The sequence below is a fragment of the Citrus sinensis genome, chromosome 2, assembly GCF_022201045.2.
Source record: "Citrus sinensis cultivar Valencia sweet orange chromosome 2, DVS_A1.0, whole genome shotgun sequence".
In the NCBI taxonomy this organism is placed as follows: domain Eukaryota; kingdom Viridiplantae; phylum Streptophyta; class Magnoliopsida; order Sapindales; family Rutaceae; genus Citrus; species Citrus sinensis.
Window position 1 is genome coordinate 23,761,276 of NC_068557.1, and position 12,524 is coordinate 23,773,799.

Here is a 12,524-nt window from a genome sequence, read left to right on the forward strand (position 1 = left end):
AATTTATTTTGGATTATTTTCATTCTTGATTTTTGATCGGTAAAGGGGAGGGCCCCACCCTAGGGTATTGCTTCTTTGGAGATTTCAGTCATCCCCAATTATCATGCGAGCAACACTTTTTTAATTAAGGTGTATTTGGAGATTTCACACATAAGGAGTTAATGTGAAAGGATTTTGAAGACTTGGGGAGTTCAAAAGATTTGAAGTTCGAAGGGTCATCGCCAATGGGCATTAATCAGAAATAGAAAACGGAAAACGGTCAAAGTATTACTCAAAACCAAAAACGAAACTTCCCTTACACGTACAAATGATACCATTTCCTATCCTCTATTCAGACACCATCACATTTTTTAAGGAAAAATAATGAGAACCCAAAATAACCACAACACGCACAAGTCTTAAAGTCTTCACGAATAATTATCTCCCTCTCTCTATATATACATGTATATATATATAAATCATCTTCTCTTCATCAATTATTTCATCATAATTATTCTTTTAAAGAGAGAGAGAGAAATCATGAGTAATACTAAAAGAATAGTAGTGGTGGAGAGAGCTATAAGCAGCCTGGGGAAAGGCTTCGATTTAACATCAGATTTCAGACTCAAGTACTGCAAAGGCAAAGAAAGATTAGTTGTTCTCAATGATGCCGATCATGAACGAGAGATCACCGTGCCTGGTTTTGGATCCGTCAACGACGTCTCCATCGATATCAAATGCGATAAAGGTGACCGAACTCGTTACCAATCCGATATTCTCAACTTCAACCAGGTACCATGCATACTGATTACTACTATTGCAATAATAATTACATGATCTCAATATATCAAATTAAAAAGTTTAACTTAAATTAACAAGAAGTTAATTAATATCAATTTTGGTGCATGTCGTAGATGTCGGAGTTTTTCAATCAAAATTCGGCGATTCCGGGGAAAATCCCGTCGGGGTTGTTCAACAACATGTTTAATTTTCATAGTGGTTCGTGGGCAAAAGATGCAGGCAACACAAAATATCTGGGCCTTGATGGTTACTATATTATACTTTTCAACGTTCATATTGATCGGTACCCGCTCGTCCTCTCCGATGAAGTTCGAAATGCGGTTCCATCTTCATGGGACCCATTTGCCCTAGCAAGGTAACGTACGTGCCTTAATTTTAGTCACCTCCTTACATTTGTTATCTACAATATATTTTACTTCTGGGTTTGTTTGTTTGGCTTCTTTGAAACTATTTTGCAACAACAAATTAAATGAATTAGATTATGAATGGTTATAGATGTTTGCTAGATAAGGATAAGTTGATGTAATTTTGTTTCATTTCTTGTCTTGATGCTGGTTAATTTTTCTTTTTTTAATTGTTTTGGGTTATTAGTGATGAAAAGAAAAAAAAAAGTAGAATAAATGCGAACTTAATCTTTGATTATATGTATTTTTTTAATTTTTAATACTACATATAAATATAGAACTTAAATTCTGATTAACACCCACAACTGTTTTGTAACCAAACTCTTATTATCACATTTATTGTTAACCCCATCAACGTCATTATTTAACATATATATATATATATAACGTCGGACGGCACTCAATCAATTATTTGTTGTGTCAAATTTTTTTCTGGCAGTATATGTGGAAAACTATGTATATAACACAATTCAAATCTTTTGACTTGGAAATTAAACTAGGAAAAGAAAATAATTAGCCAAACTAATCTCTACAAAGTCCTGCCAAACAAGCTGTTAGTGCAGTCTAAAATGTGTAAAAATGGCAAATTTTAAGGAGACTGCGTTGTTATTGTTTGACCACACATTCATTCTTGATTGGAATTGGTCCACATTTTAGATTAAGTCAACGATTTCAATTGCACTGAAGCTTTATTTTATTTTATTTTATTTCGCATCATCATCATATAATAATGACGTTACCCAGCTGATGGCTATCGCCTACCTCTATGTAATATCTTGATTTCCAAAGAATTGCATCGCACGGTTGTCTAAAATTTTGTGCCTCTGGCGTGGGCAATTTGCATTTCTCATACTTCAGAAAATAGTAATTCAGTTGAAAAATTCGGGGATAAATTATATTATATAGTATCATCTTTATATAGATTAAGATAACGACATAACTTGGCACATTATTATACAAAGAGTAAAAGCTACTTTTTCTCATGTTTGAAATTTTCTTTGATTTGTCTGGAGTTTGCATGATGACATTCAAACCAGAGACTTTTGACATTCAGCGGCCAGAGCCACTAGTATTCTGTCAGTAAAATGAAATAAGGGCAAAATATTTCAACAATTGAAAGTTTCAGATGAAATGTGATCGTTACAACTGAATAAAAATAGTAGTAGATTTATTGCACTTTCAAATTCAAACCAGGTGGATTTATGTTGTTTTCCCGCAGAAATTGTAAACGAGCAAGATGTCATCCATTTTAATTTTGCGTAATATTGTTTGACAGATTCATAGAGAAATACGGAACTCACATCATTGTGGGGTTGAGTATTGGTGGCCAAGATGTGGTGCTAGTCAAGCAAGATAATTCTTCAAACTTGGGGCCATCTGAGCTTAAGAAACATCTGGATGACCTCGGCGATCAATTGTTTACTGGCACCTGTAACTTCACTCCGAATATTAAAGAACAAAAGAATAAGGTTCTAGTTTGTCATTAAAAGCTCTGGATTTGGCTGACTATCATATTCATCCCTGATTTTGTTATCTTCATTAATTACATTGACTGATTCTTAAAATATCAGATATTTTAATTCTCTCTATTAACTTCGATTGCAGCCACCTCAAGCTTTCAAAGTCTTTGATCCAACACCTGCCGCTTTCAACAGCTTCTCTTCTACAAGTTCAAAAGATGTAGGTTATATTTTCACCAAACTACTATCTAATTCTTAGTTTACGCTCGTCATACAATTTTTTTTTTTTTTTTTATCCTGAGATCCGCTATGATGTGTTCTATGTTAATTTGGATGGCTATCATTCATAGGGGTGTTCAGAATCTGATCCAATTCACTTAATCTGTCTAATCCACAGAAATTTGATCCGTAAAAATTAGATCTATAGATTGGTGGATTAAATTAGATTGAAAATTTAAAAATCCACAGTCGGTGGATTGAATATGAATTTATTTCTGTAAATCTGTAAAAATCTGCGAATACGTAAAAAAAAATATTACATAAGAAATTAAACTTGTAATATGGTATTAGTACTTACTAGTAAATAAATAAGATAAAATATAGTTACATTAATATCATATTATATCTTTTTCTGATAATAAAACAAAATAAAAAATAATTAAATAAACAAATATAGTTTCCTAGACAATTAATTTTCATGTACTGATCTAAACAAATGAGATTTTTTTTCTTTTTAGTGTGTTATATTTTGAAACTTTGAATGTATTTCTAGCTTTATTTAAACAATTAATTTTATTTAAATGTTATTTAATTTTGAATTTGATTGGTTAAAATTATTTTTATATTAAATTTTTTTATTTAGTTAGTTCATGGATTGGATAGGATTAAAAACTTTTAGTCTGCAATAAAACTGCAAAATGGTGGATTGGATATGAATTAGGTCAAATTCATATTTGATCTACAGACATATGAATTGAATTTGGATTGAGTTTTCACCAATTCATGGATTGGATTAGATTAAAAATTTATAATCGGTAAAATCGTATATCAGATATGAATTGATATTCAATCTGTAAAATCCGTTCCGCAAACACCCCTAATCATTCATAGATAAGCTAAAAGACCTAGATTGTCTCTTTATGATGGAAGCAATCCAATTGGACTGCATGCCCGAACACGATCCACTATCCTAATTGGGCCTCATTTGACATTATAGCCCATTTAATGACATGCTGTCGTTCTCATTATTAAGTTATATAAGTTGAAGTAACATTGAAGAATTAGATGCAATGCAGGGAATCAGTGTGATATGTTCGAGAAGGGGAGGTGATCCATCGGCCTATAGCCATTGTGAGTGGCTTCTAACAGTGCCTTCAAACCCAGACGCAGTCCACTTTAATTTCATTCCCATCACTTCTCTTCTCAAAGGAGTTCCTGGCAGAGGCTTTTTATCTCATGCCATCAACCTCTATCTTCGATGTGAGTGCTTTTAATTTATGTTTCGTTCATTTACAAGTGTCTTCTATTTTAACTAGGCTGACCTGACTCCCAAATTGTTGTAATTGCAGATAAGCCTCCTATAACTGATTTACAGTACTTTCTTGAATTCCAAGCTCACAAAGTTTGGGCTCCAATTCACAATGATCTTCCACTTGGGCCAACAACTAACATGACTAATCCATCACCCGCCCTTCATTTCCACTTGATGGGTCCAAAGCTCTATGTGAATACCATGCAGGTACACTCAAATTAATTATCTTGCCACCTTTTTCCTTTTTTTTTTGCCCTTTTGTTTCTTTAGAGAAAAAGACACTAAAGTTACACGGGTTTGTTCAAATGTATACATAAATTTGATTTCGAAAAGTGCTATACAAACTCTCTCTCTCCTTTCCTTTTTTTTTTTCTCGATTAAGCCAAGTAGAATGCCGTTGGATCATCAATTCAAAAGGCATAATTGTTAGGAGGGCAAAAAAAAGAAAAAGTCATTAGGACTCTTTCTAAAACTAATGGGGTCTATGTGTTCATTTGACTAAGTCTTGGGGGAGTAGGTAGTTCCATGGCTTTTTTTTTTTATTTTATTTCTTCAATGTCCTCAATATTACTTAGAAATATAACAAAAATATTTATCTTCAACATCAGGTAACGACAGAAAAAATACCTGTCACAGGAGTTCGCTTATATCTTGAAGGAAGGAAATGCAACAGGTAATTAATTCTTCAATGAGTAATGCAATAAGTATTGTATAAAACTAATAATGTGACATAATTTATAATAATACTATTTAATATATCACATCATCCCAACTTAATAAGTATAACATTATTGTTATTCATTTCATAGAGACAATTTTCTTTATATTATTCCTGTGTCAATAAGCTTTATTATTCTTCTATCTCAGGCTAGCCGTTCACCTTCAACACCTCTCAATCACACAAACCATGCTCGACAGCAAGATAGATACTGACACACAACTATGGCGAGGATCAGACGTTACTGATGATAATCACCAATACTTTGAAGCCATCGGTGGAAAATATTTTTCCCACATATGTACAGCCCCAGTTAAATATGACCCCAAATGGGCTACGAGAAAAGATGTTTCTTTCATCGTCACCGGAGCTCAACTTCACGTACAAAAACACGAATCAAAGAGCATTCTCCATCTCCGGCTCTTATTCTCCAAGGTTTCGCATGCTTTCATAGTCCAATCAAGTTGGTCACAGAGCTCGTCCGAATTTTCCCAAAAGTCAGGCTTTTTTTCTGCAATAAGTGCACCAATTTCGGGCAATCAAGAAAAAGAAAAGAAACCAGTTGTGATTGTAGATTCTAGTGTGTTTCCTACGGGGCCGCCGGTGCCAGTTCGAACGCAGAAGCTTTTGAAATTTGTGGATACTTCACAGTTGTGCAGAGGGCCACAGGATAGCCCTGGCCATTGGTTAGTCACCGGAGCGAAGCTGGATTTGGAGAAAGGAAAGATATGTCTTCGAGTTAAGTTCTCGTTACTCAACATTTGTTCATAGGAAAAAGATGAAAAATTATGTTTTAATTCTGATGGTTTACACTGTATATCCGAGAGAGTTTTTGGGCACCTTGATAAATTATTGTCATGTGTGTATGTTTAAAATGTTCAACTGTTCAATAATGAACAAGTTTGTACACACGTGGCAACAATTTATTAAAGAAAAGGGTGTATTACGTACACTTGGTACGTTGAAAGAAAGAGAAAGTTCTCGTATCTCTCTGCTCGATCGGAGATGCTCGAATATTAGCCACGTTTTCAGCAATATTCATGCAACTGTTTAAGAAACTAAAGATCAACAAATTAAAATTAAGACAGACTAGGCAATCAACACTCTTGCTTCTGTGTCTGTGGAGTAAAGAAAAAACTCTTTACCGATCTAGGTTTTGGTTGCGACAATCATAGGCCTCATATATTTCAGTATAATCACCGTGGAAATAAAGTAAATTGTGATTAATATTAATAAAAGAAAATATAGTTGGAAAGAGAATCCATTTTAAGAAAAAAAAATGCTGTGATTTTGGAAATCAATTGTGGATTTACTAAGATGAAAACTTGGATAAGAGGAGTATATATGTTCGTCCCAATTAGTATACACCTAGCAAAATTACAAGAGTGACTACCATCTTGTCATTATATAATGAGTAAGATAAGATTATAAGTGATCTTATCATGAGCTAAATCACGTTTGAAATGGCACTAAGGTGGAGACAATTTGTTAAACTTGATTCAAAAGATTAAGTTTATTGAGTGTCAAAGCTTAGCAACGCTTTTTAGAGTGGGTTGATTTTTTTTTTCTAATTATTGTTCTTAGACATTATTCAATATTCTAAAAAACTTATTGATCGGTTGTTTGACTTTGAACCCTATAATAATGCCATTAATTAGTAATAATTCAAAAACACATTAACATCACAACGAATCTTTTATATGATTAGAATTTAATTCTCAATTATTTTATAATTCCACCTGCTACCTTTCATTATCATATTCTGTTGTAATTCGTAAATGGACATTAAACAAAATGCATCTAATCAAATCTTAATAACATGAGATAAATCTAGAATACAAGAGAAACATATAACAGATGCGTCCATCCTCCATCGTCTCTAATAAATAAAATCAATTAAATCAATTCAAACCATGCCCGTTGGCGGAATCGATTAGTTGGGCTTTCAATATTGGTATTGGTCTTGGGCTGCTAATCAGCAGGTTCCATGGTTACAAATTATCCAATTACTTAACACCACCAAGATTCAAGATTAAAAGTAGGGGCGGGCACGGTTCGGTTTGGATCGAAATTAAGTAGAACCGATTTAAATTAGTTATTTTATAAAAAGAACCGAATAAGAACCGAACTCAATAAGAACCGAATTCAAACGGATCTTTTCGGATCGGTTCGTTTCGGTTCGGTTTTTTCGGTTCTGGGCCTATTAGGCCTATTTTGAATTTTCAAATTTTTAGCCCATTGAGCCTCATAAATGTAATAATTTTTTTCAACAATTAGTTCATCATAATTTCATTACAAATATTAACAATAAATACAAAGTATTCAAAACACATTTTATCACTAATATCTTACTAATTACTAATAATGTACTCACAAAATATAAAATATTAAAATTTCAAAATACATAACCAAACTTCAATACTCCATCTACATAAACATAATCATAATGTTGTAAAGACAAATAAAAATAACAACAATTACAACTTACAACACAAAATAAAAAGAAAATTTAGAAACAAACGCCAACAACATTCTCCCAACTTCATCAATATCAACATCAACTTTAGGCATTTTCCAACTCAATATTTGGATCTATAAAAAAAAAATTAACACATGTTGATTTGAATAAAATCTAAAATTAATTCAGTTTTTCGGTTTAGCTTAGTGAACCGAATACCGAACCGACATTTTGGTTTTTTTATAAATGATTTATTTCGGTTTTTTTAAAAATTAAAACCGATCTGAATTAGAAAAAACCGCCGGTTCAGTTTGGTATTTTTAAGACTACGATTTTTTTGCCCACCCCTAATTAAAAGAGAGAAGTAAAAAAAATTAAATGTATCTTTCCTCTAGCTTTCTTACAAATTTTAAAGATAAGAAGAAGAAAAGAATCAATGCATACATTTTGTACTAACTTTTTGTAGGTAAGATTTCTCACCTTTATCTTTCGGTTTTTTTTGGGGAAAAAAAAACTCTCTATATTCGAGACTTGGAGAACTGCAATTAATTTGAAACAACAGCTACAATGAACATAGAATAATTAGAAAATAAATCTTAAAATTGAATGTTTGATTAGCAAAATATAACTAGCTAAATTTCAAAGAGAGAGAGAGAGAGACCGTGCTAGCTTGATTAGCAAAATATAACTAGCTAAATTTCACAGAGAGAGAGAGAGAGACCGTGCTAGCCAGCTAGATACAAATTTTGAATTAACCCTCTTGCGATTAGAATATACTGATTGATTAGATTTTCGGTAGGAATCTTTGTCTCCGTGAAGAAAATCAAGATGGGCTTTTCACGGACACAAAGGTCCTTAAATCTCAAACATCCCTTGAAAACATGAACTTCTGACAGTTCCACTCTGTAATCTCTTTAATTCACAAAGTTTGCTTTCAATTTTTGTCAGAAAAATCACGGCCTTTCTTGATTAAATATTAAGGCTGCCATCGCCAAACAAGTAGCTTTATAAACTAGCTAGGGCATGCAAGCAAGGTAAAGCCTCATTGGTGATGACAACGTTGACAAGCTGCTCCTACGAAACCTACAGCCCTAGTCTCACTAGCTTTTTGAAAAAAAATAAGTAATTGAACATTTTGACCACATCTGTATACTTCTTGTGTGTTGTTCGCATGTAACATGGGAGTGGTTGGAGGATTTCTAATCTCAATTTCTTTGAGCCGTGGAATAATTTTATTTTTGGCACGTGCCTTGAATTTTAATTGTTATCATTTTTGTATTATTGAGTTTCGTTGGTTGTAGGTTTAGGGCATCGTGAGGAGCAGAATAAATTAAAGAGAATGTGTATATTGTAATTAATGTGAGTTTGACTTTATGTACGATGCAGAACAAAAGATGAAAACGCTGATTTTCGACAACTTTTTTTGCTATTTTATTTTATACCACTGATACTTTTTCACAGAATCTTTGAACTATTTTGGAAGAAGATGTACATGGAGCAAAGATATATATGCTCGGTTGTAATTCACCATAGCCAGGTTTTTAGTGGACAAATGCTTCTCCATTTCCGTTTTCTCATAAAGTTAGCACTATCTTTATAATAAGGGGATTAATAATTTTTCTGCTATGTTTTTTAGCTTTTACCACATATTCCCTTATATTTTCGCAAATTCCTTTACTCCCATAATGTCAAAGTCCTCGTAGAAGATCTCATCTCAAAATGAAAGAATCATTATCTTTCATTAAAATTTTTACTCCCAAGAGACAAGGGGTACATATTATGAATTTTGTGGGGGTATTAGTGAAAATGACTGAGACAACAAAAAGAAGATAAATTAACTTAACATTCGGAATTTGATGGATTGACAATATTGCACGAATCAAACTTTATGTTCAATCAATTAATCTTTGAACTAATGGGCAAAGATTGAGATTCGTTTTATCTTTACACCATCTTGTAAGAGGTGACTATTAAAATTCAGAAGTAATGGTAGCCTGTAGCTGTAGGGGGGAAATGTGTCAAATCTCCTTTCTAATAATACAAAGGAAATTTTTTCCTAAACTGACTGACCATAATTTTATTAGTGTGGGATATTTTGTGATCATAAATGCTATGATACATGCTCATAGTTTCACATAAAAAATACAATAGTTGTTAATAGGTTTTTTACGCTGTTCTTTCTCCGTAGATAGCACATTTGCCTGATTCACCCCAAAGTCTTCTTACGCTTACTATGTGTTTCCTTACTAGATATTTACTTGACAAGTTGCTGGCTCTTTTTAGCTTTTGTTTCTTCCGTTTGTTGTTCTTCCCATTTTGAAGAGTAAAAAATCACTGTATTCTCCCCGGATTAGGTGTTCGTCACGTTTTTAATTTTATTAATAAGCACCTCGCTAGGTCGGAATCATTCATTTAAAGAAAAAAAGGAAGTTTCTAACTTAAGGGGAAAATAAAGAAGGAAAGATAATTTGATAAACATCAAGAGTTTGTGAAGGATTGCGTAGAGGGATAATTTTGTGGTTTGATCGAATATATGCGTCATAATCTGAATTTATAATGAACAAAAACATATAGTAGAAAAAAAAAAGACAAACAATAGAAAAAATACAATCCTAATTAGAGCTATAAGAGTTATACTCTTGTTGTATCTTTTCCAGTAATAAGCTTAAATATTTTTTACGTTAACTAATAACGCTTAACATGCTCGCAGAGTCAAATAAATTCATATGAATATTTCATTGAACAAGTCTGTTATTCTTACACATAATATGATATATATATATATATTTTGAATCTAATTACTAGGATTAAAATTTTTCTTACAGGTTTAAGTTTTAAAGTCAATTGATAGCTCGGTTTTTTCCTAGTTTTTTTCAGTCAATGATGGGAGGAAAATGTATGCAATGAATCATTTAACAAACATGTGAGGACAAAATAAATTTGTTAAAATTAAAATTTGCTGGTGGCTTGATTGATACCTATTACAATCCTATCAATTTTTATCTAAGGAATCATTTACCTTTGAAGTCGGCATTTGGACCACATGCATTATGCATATAGCTTGCTTGATGATGATGCTACAACTATATATATGTTTCATCTACATATAAAGTACAAAGCACTCTCAAAAAACTATTGCACAACACATTGAGGGAGATAGAGATAACAACGCCTTTGCCGGAATCAGTACTCTCGATGAACGGCTGGGATGGCGAAAGAATTGCACCAGATCCGGTCCGGGTGAATGGTGGAGATGATACTTTTAGCTACAAGAAAAATTCCTACTATCAGGTATATATGCGCGTAGCTTATGAACAATGAACTTACCATACAAGTGTTAATATATATGAGTAAGCAATCAAGGTTACAAGATTTTCTTATTTGTCTCTATAAGCATTCATTGTAGTTTTCTAAAATTATTGTGCAGATGTTTTCTATTGCATCATTTTGCATTACTCCCTTGAATAGTTGTTGCTATTTTCTAATAATCATTTTAAAAAAGAAGAATTCATTTCTGAAGCATTTATATATAATCTGCATCCTCATCAAGCATGCGCTGTTGCGTCCTCTTTTATCAGTAAAATTTTGAAAACCTTAAATCAAAGAAATCTTTTGTGAGCTGTTATGTTTCCTGAAGAGGAGACTACAGTTAGGACTAACAAAAATGAAATTCTTGAAAGTTTTGCTAGTTGCTACTAGCCTACCTAGAAAATCTCGTATATTGGTTGAGAACGAATTTTGGCTATTATATGACCTTTAAGGCAGTGCTCAACATGAATTAGGTCCATGGGTAGATGGACTTCTATATGGTATCTAAGTTAAACTCACCCACGAACATATCTACAGTACTTTTTCAAGTGATAAGGGTCAAGTATAAAGATTGGCCTATAAGTGACCTAGGGCCATGTATACAAGCTTAAGACGATCACAATTCATCCGTTGAGTACGACTTAAATTCATAGAATTATTAAGACTTATAGTCTCTACACTTTAATTTTTAATTTTTTTAATTATTTTAGTAAGAAACAATTATTTGCTTATTTAGAAATTTGTTTGCTCCGATCCATTGCATTCGATCTCCTCACGTTAATTATATAAATTAACAATACTCCTATGTATGCACATTTCTCAAATATTATTCATGTGACATTCATCGCTTACTAAATTTTTAATATGTCACCATTGTAATACTAATTAAATGAATGTCATATCACTTCTAATGGGAAAAAAATAGCAAATTAATAATTAAAACAAGTATTGGTGATTTTTTTACTTTAATTTGTCAACATAAATTTTAAGTGAAATAAATGATTTAGGCAGCACTCTATATATTTTACTAGTGCTAATAGTAAAATGTGAATTTGGGCAGAGACTAGCCGCTGATGCTGTAAAAGAAAAGATTGTTGATGCAATAACAAGAAATCTAAATGTATGTGAGCTCTCTTCTGCTTCAAATATAATTCGTCTTGCAGATTTGGGATGTGCGGTGGGTTCAAATACAATAAATGCCATGCAAGATGTGCTAGAAGTTATCAAAAACAAGTATCATTCTCAATGCCCTTCATCAAAATTACCCGAATTTCAAGTATTCTTCAACGACAAAACATCAAACGATTTCAACACTCTGTTCACATCTCTCCCTCAGCAAAGGGAATACTATTCGGCAGGAGTGCCGGGCTCTTTTCACCATCGCCTGTTTCCTCAATCTTCTATCCATTTTGCGCATTGCTCGTATGCTCTTCATTGGCTCTCTAAGGTGCCGGAAGAGTTGCTGGATGAGAATTCTCCGGCGTGGAACAAAGGGAGAATTCATTACACGAATGCTGCGGAGGAGGTGGTAAATGCTTATGCATCTCAATTTGCTAAGGACATGGAGAATTTTCTGAATGCTAGAGCTGAAGAGATTGTGAGTGGAGGAATGATGGTGATAATCATGCCGGGTATTCCATATGGGATGCCTTATTCTCACCTCACAAACGGTGTTATGTATGATCTTATGGCAACCATTTTCATGGAATTGGCAAACGAGGTGAGTTTTCACTTATTATTATGACCATTTTTTATGTTATAGTTTTGTGCGTTTATCATTGATACTGATATTGCAGCAAATAAAAGAAAAGAGAGAAAGAACGAATACTCTTTCTCCATGCATTACTAGCCTCTATAATTAGTT

The 12,524-nt window shown here is 32.8% G+C and overlaps 3 protein-coding genes across 3 annotated transcripts in view; 2 read left to right on the forward strand and 1 right to left on the reverse strand.

The window, feature by feature from the left end:
- LOC102608194 (uncharacterized) overlaps nt 1–12,524 on the reverse strand; it is a 91,548-nt gene that overhangs the window by 38,356 nt on the left and 40,668 nt on the right. The gene's annotated exons all lie outside the window — the stretch shown is intronic.
- LOC102609062 (MACPF domain-containing protein At1g14780) lies at nt 379–5,879 on the forward strand. The gene is made up of 8 exons (XM_006469204.4): nt 379–771; nt 894–1,135; nt 2,461–2,653; nt 2,790–2,864; nt 3,940–4,123; nt 4,213–4,382; nt 4,784–4,848; nt 5,043–5,879. Exons 1-8 carry the CDS (start codon nt 442–444, stop codon nt 5,662–5,664), a joined length of 1,881 nt encoding a protein of 626 aa, XP_006469267.1. The 5' UTR covers nt 379–441; the 3' UTR covers nt 5,665–5,879.
- Nucleotides 10,547–12,404, forward strand: LOC107175675 (loganic acid O-methyltransferase-like). Its single transcript, XM_015527340.2, has 2 exons — nt 10,547–10,642; nt 11,721–12,404. Exons 1-2 carry the CDS (start codon nt 10,547–10,549, stop codon nt 12,402–12,404), a joined length of 780 nt encoding a protein of 259 aa, XP_015382826.2.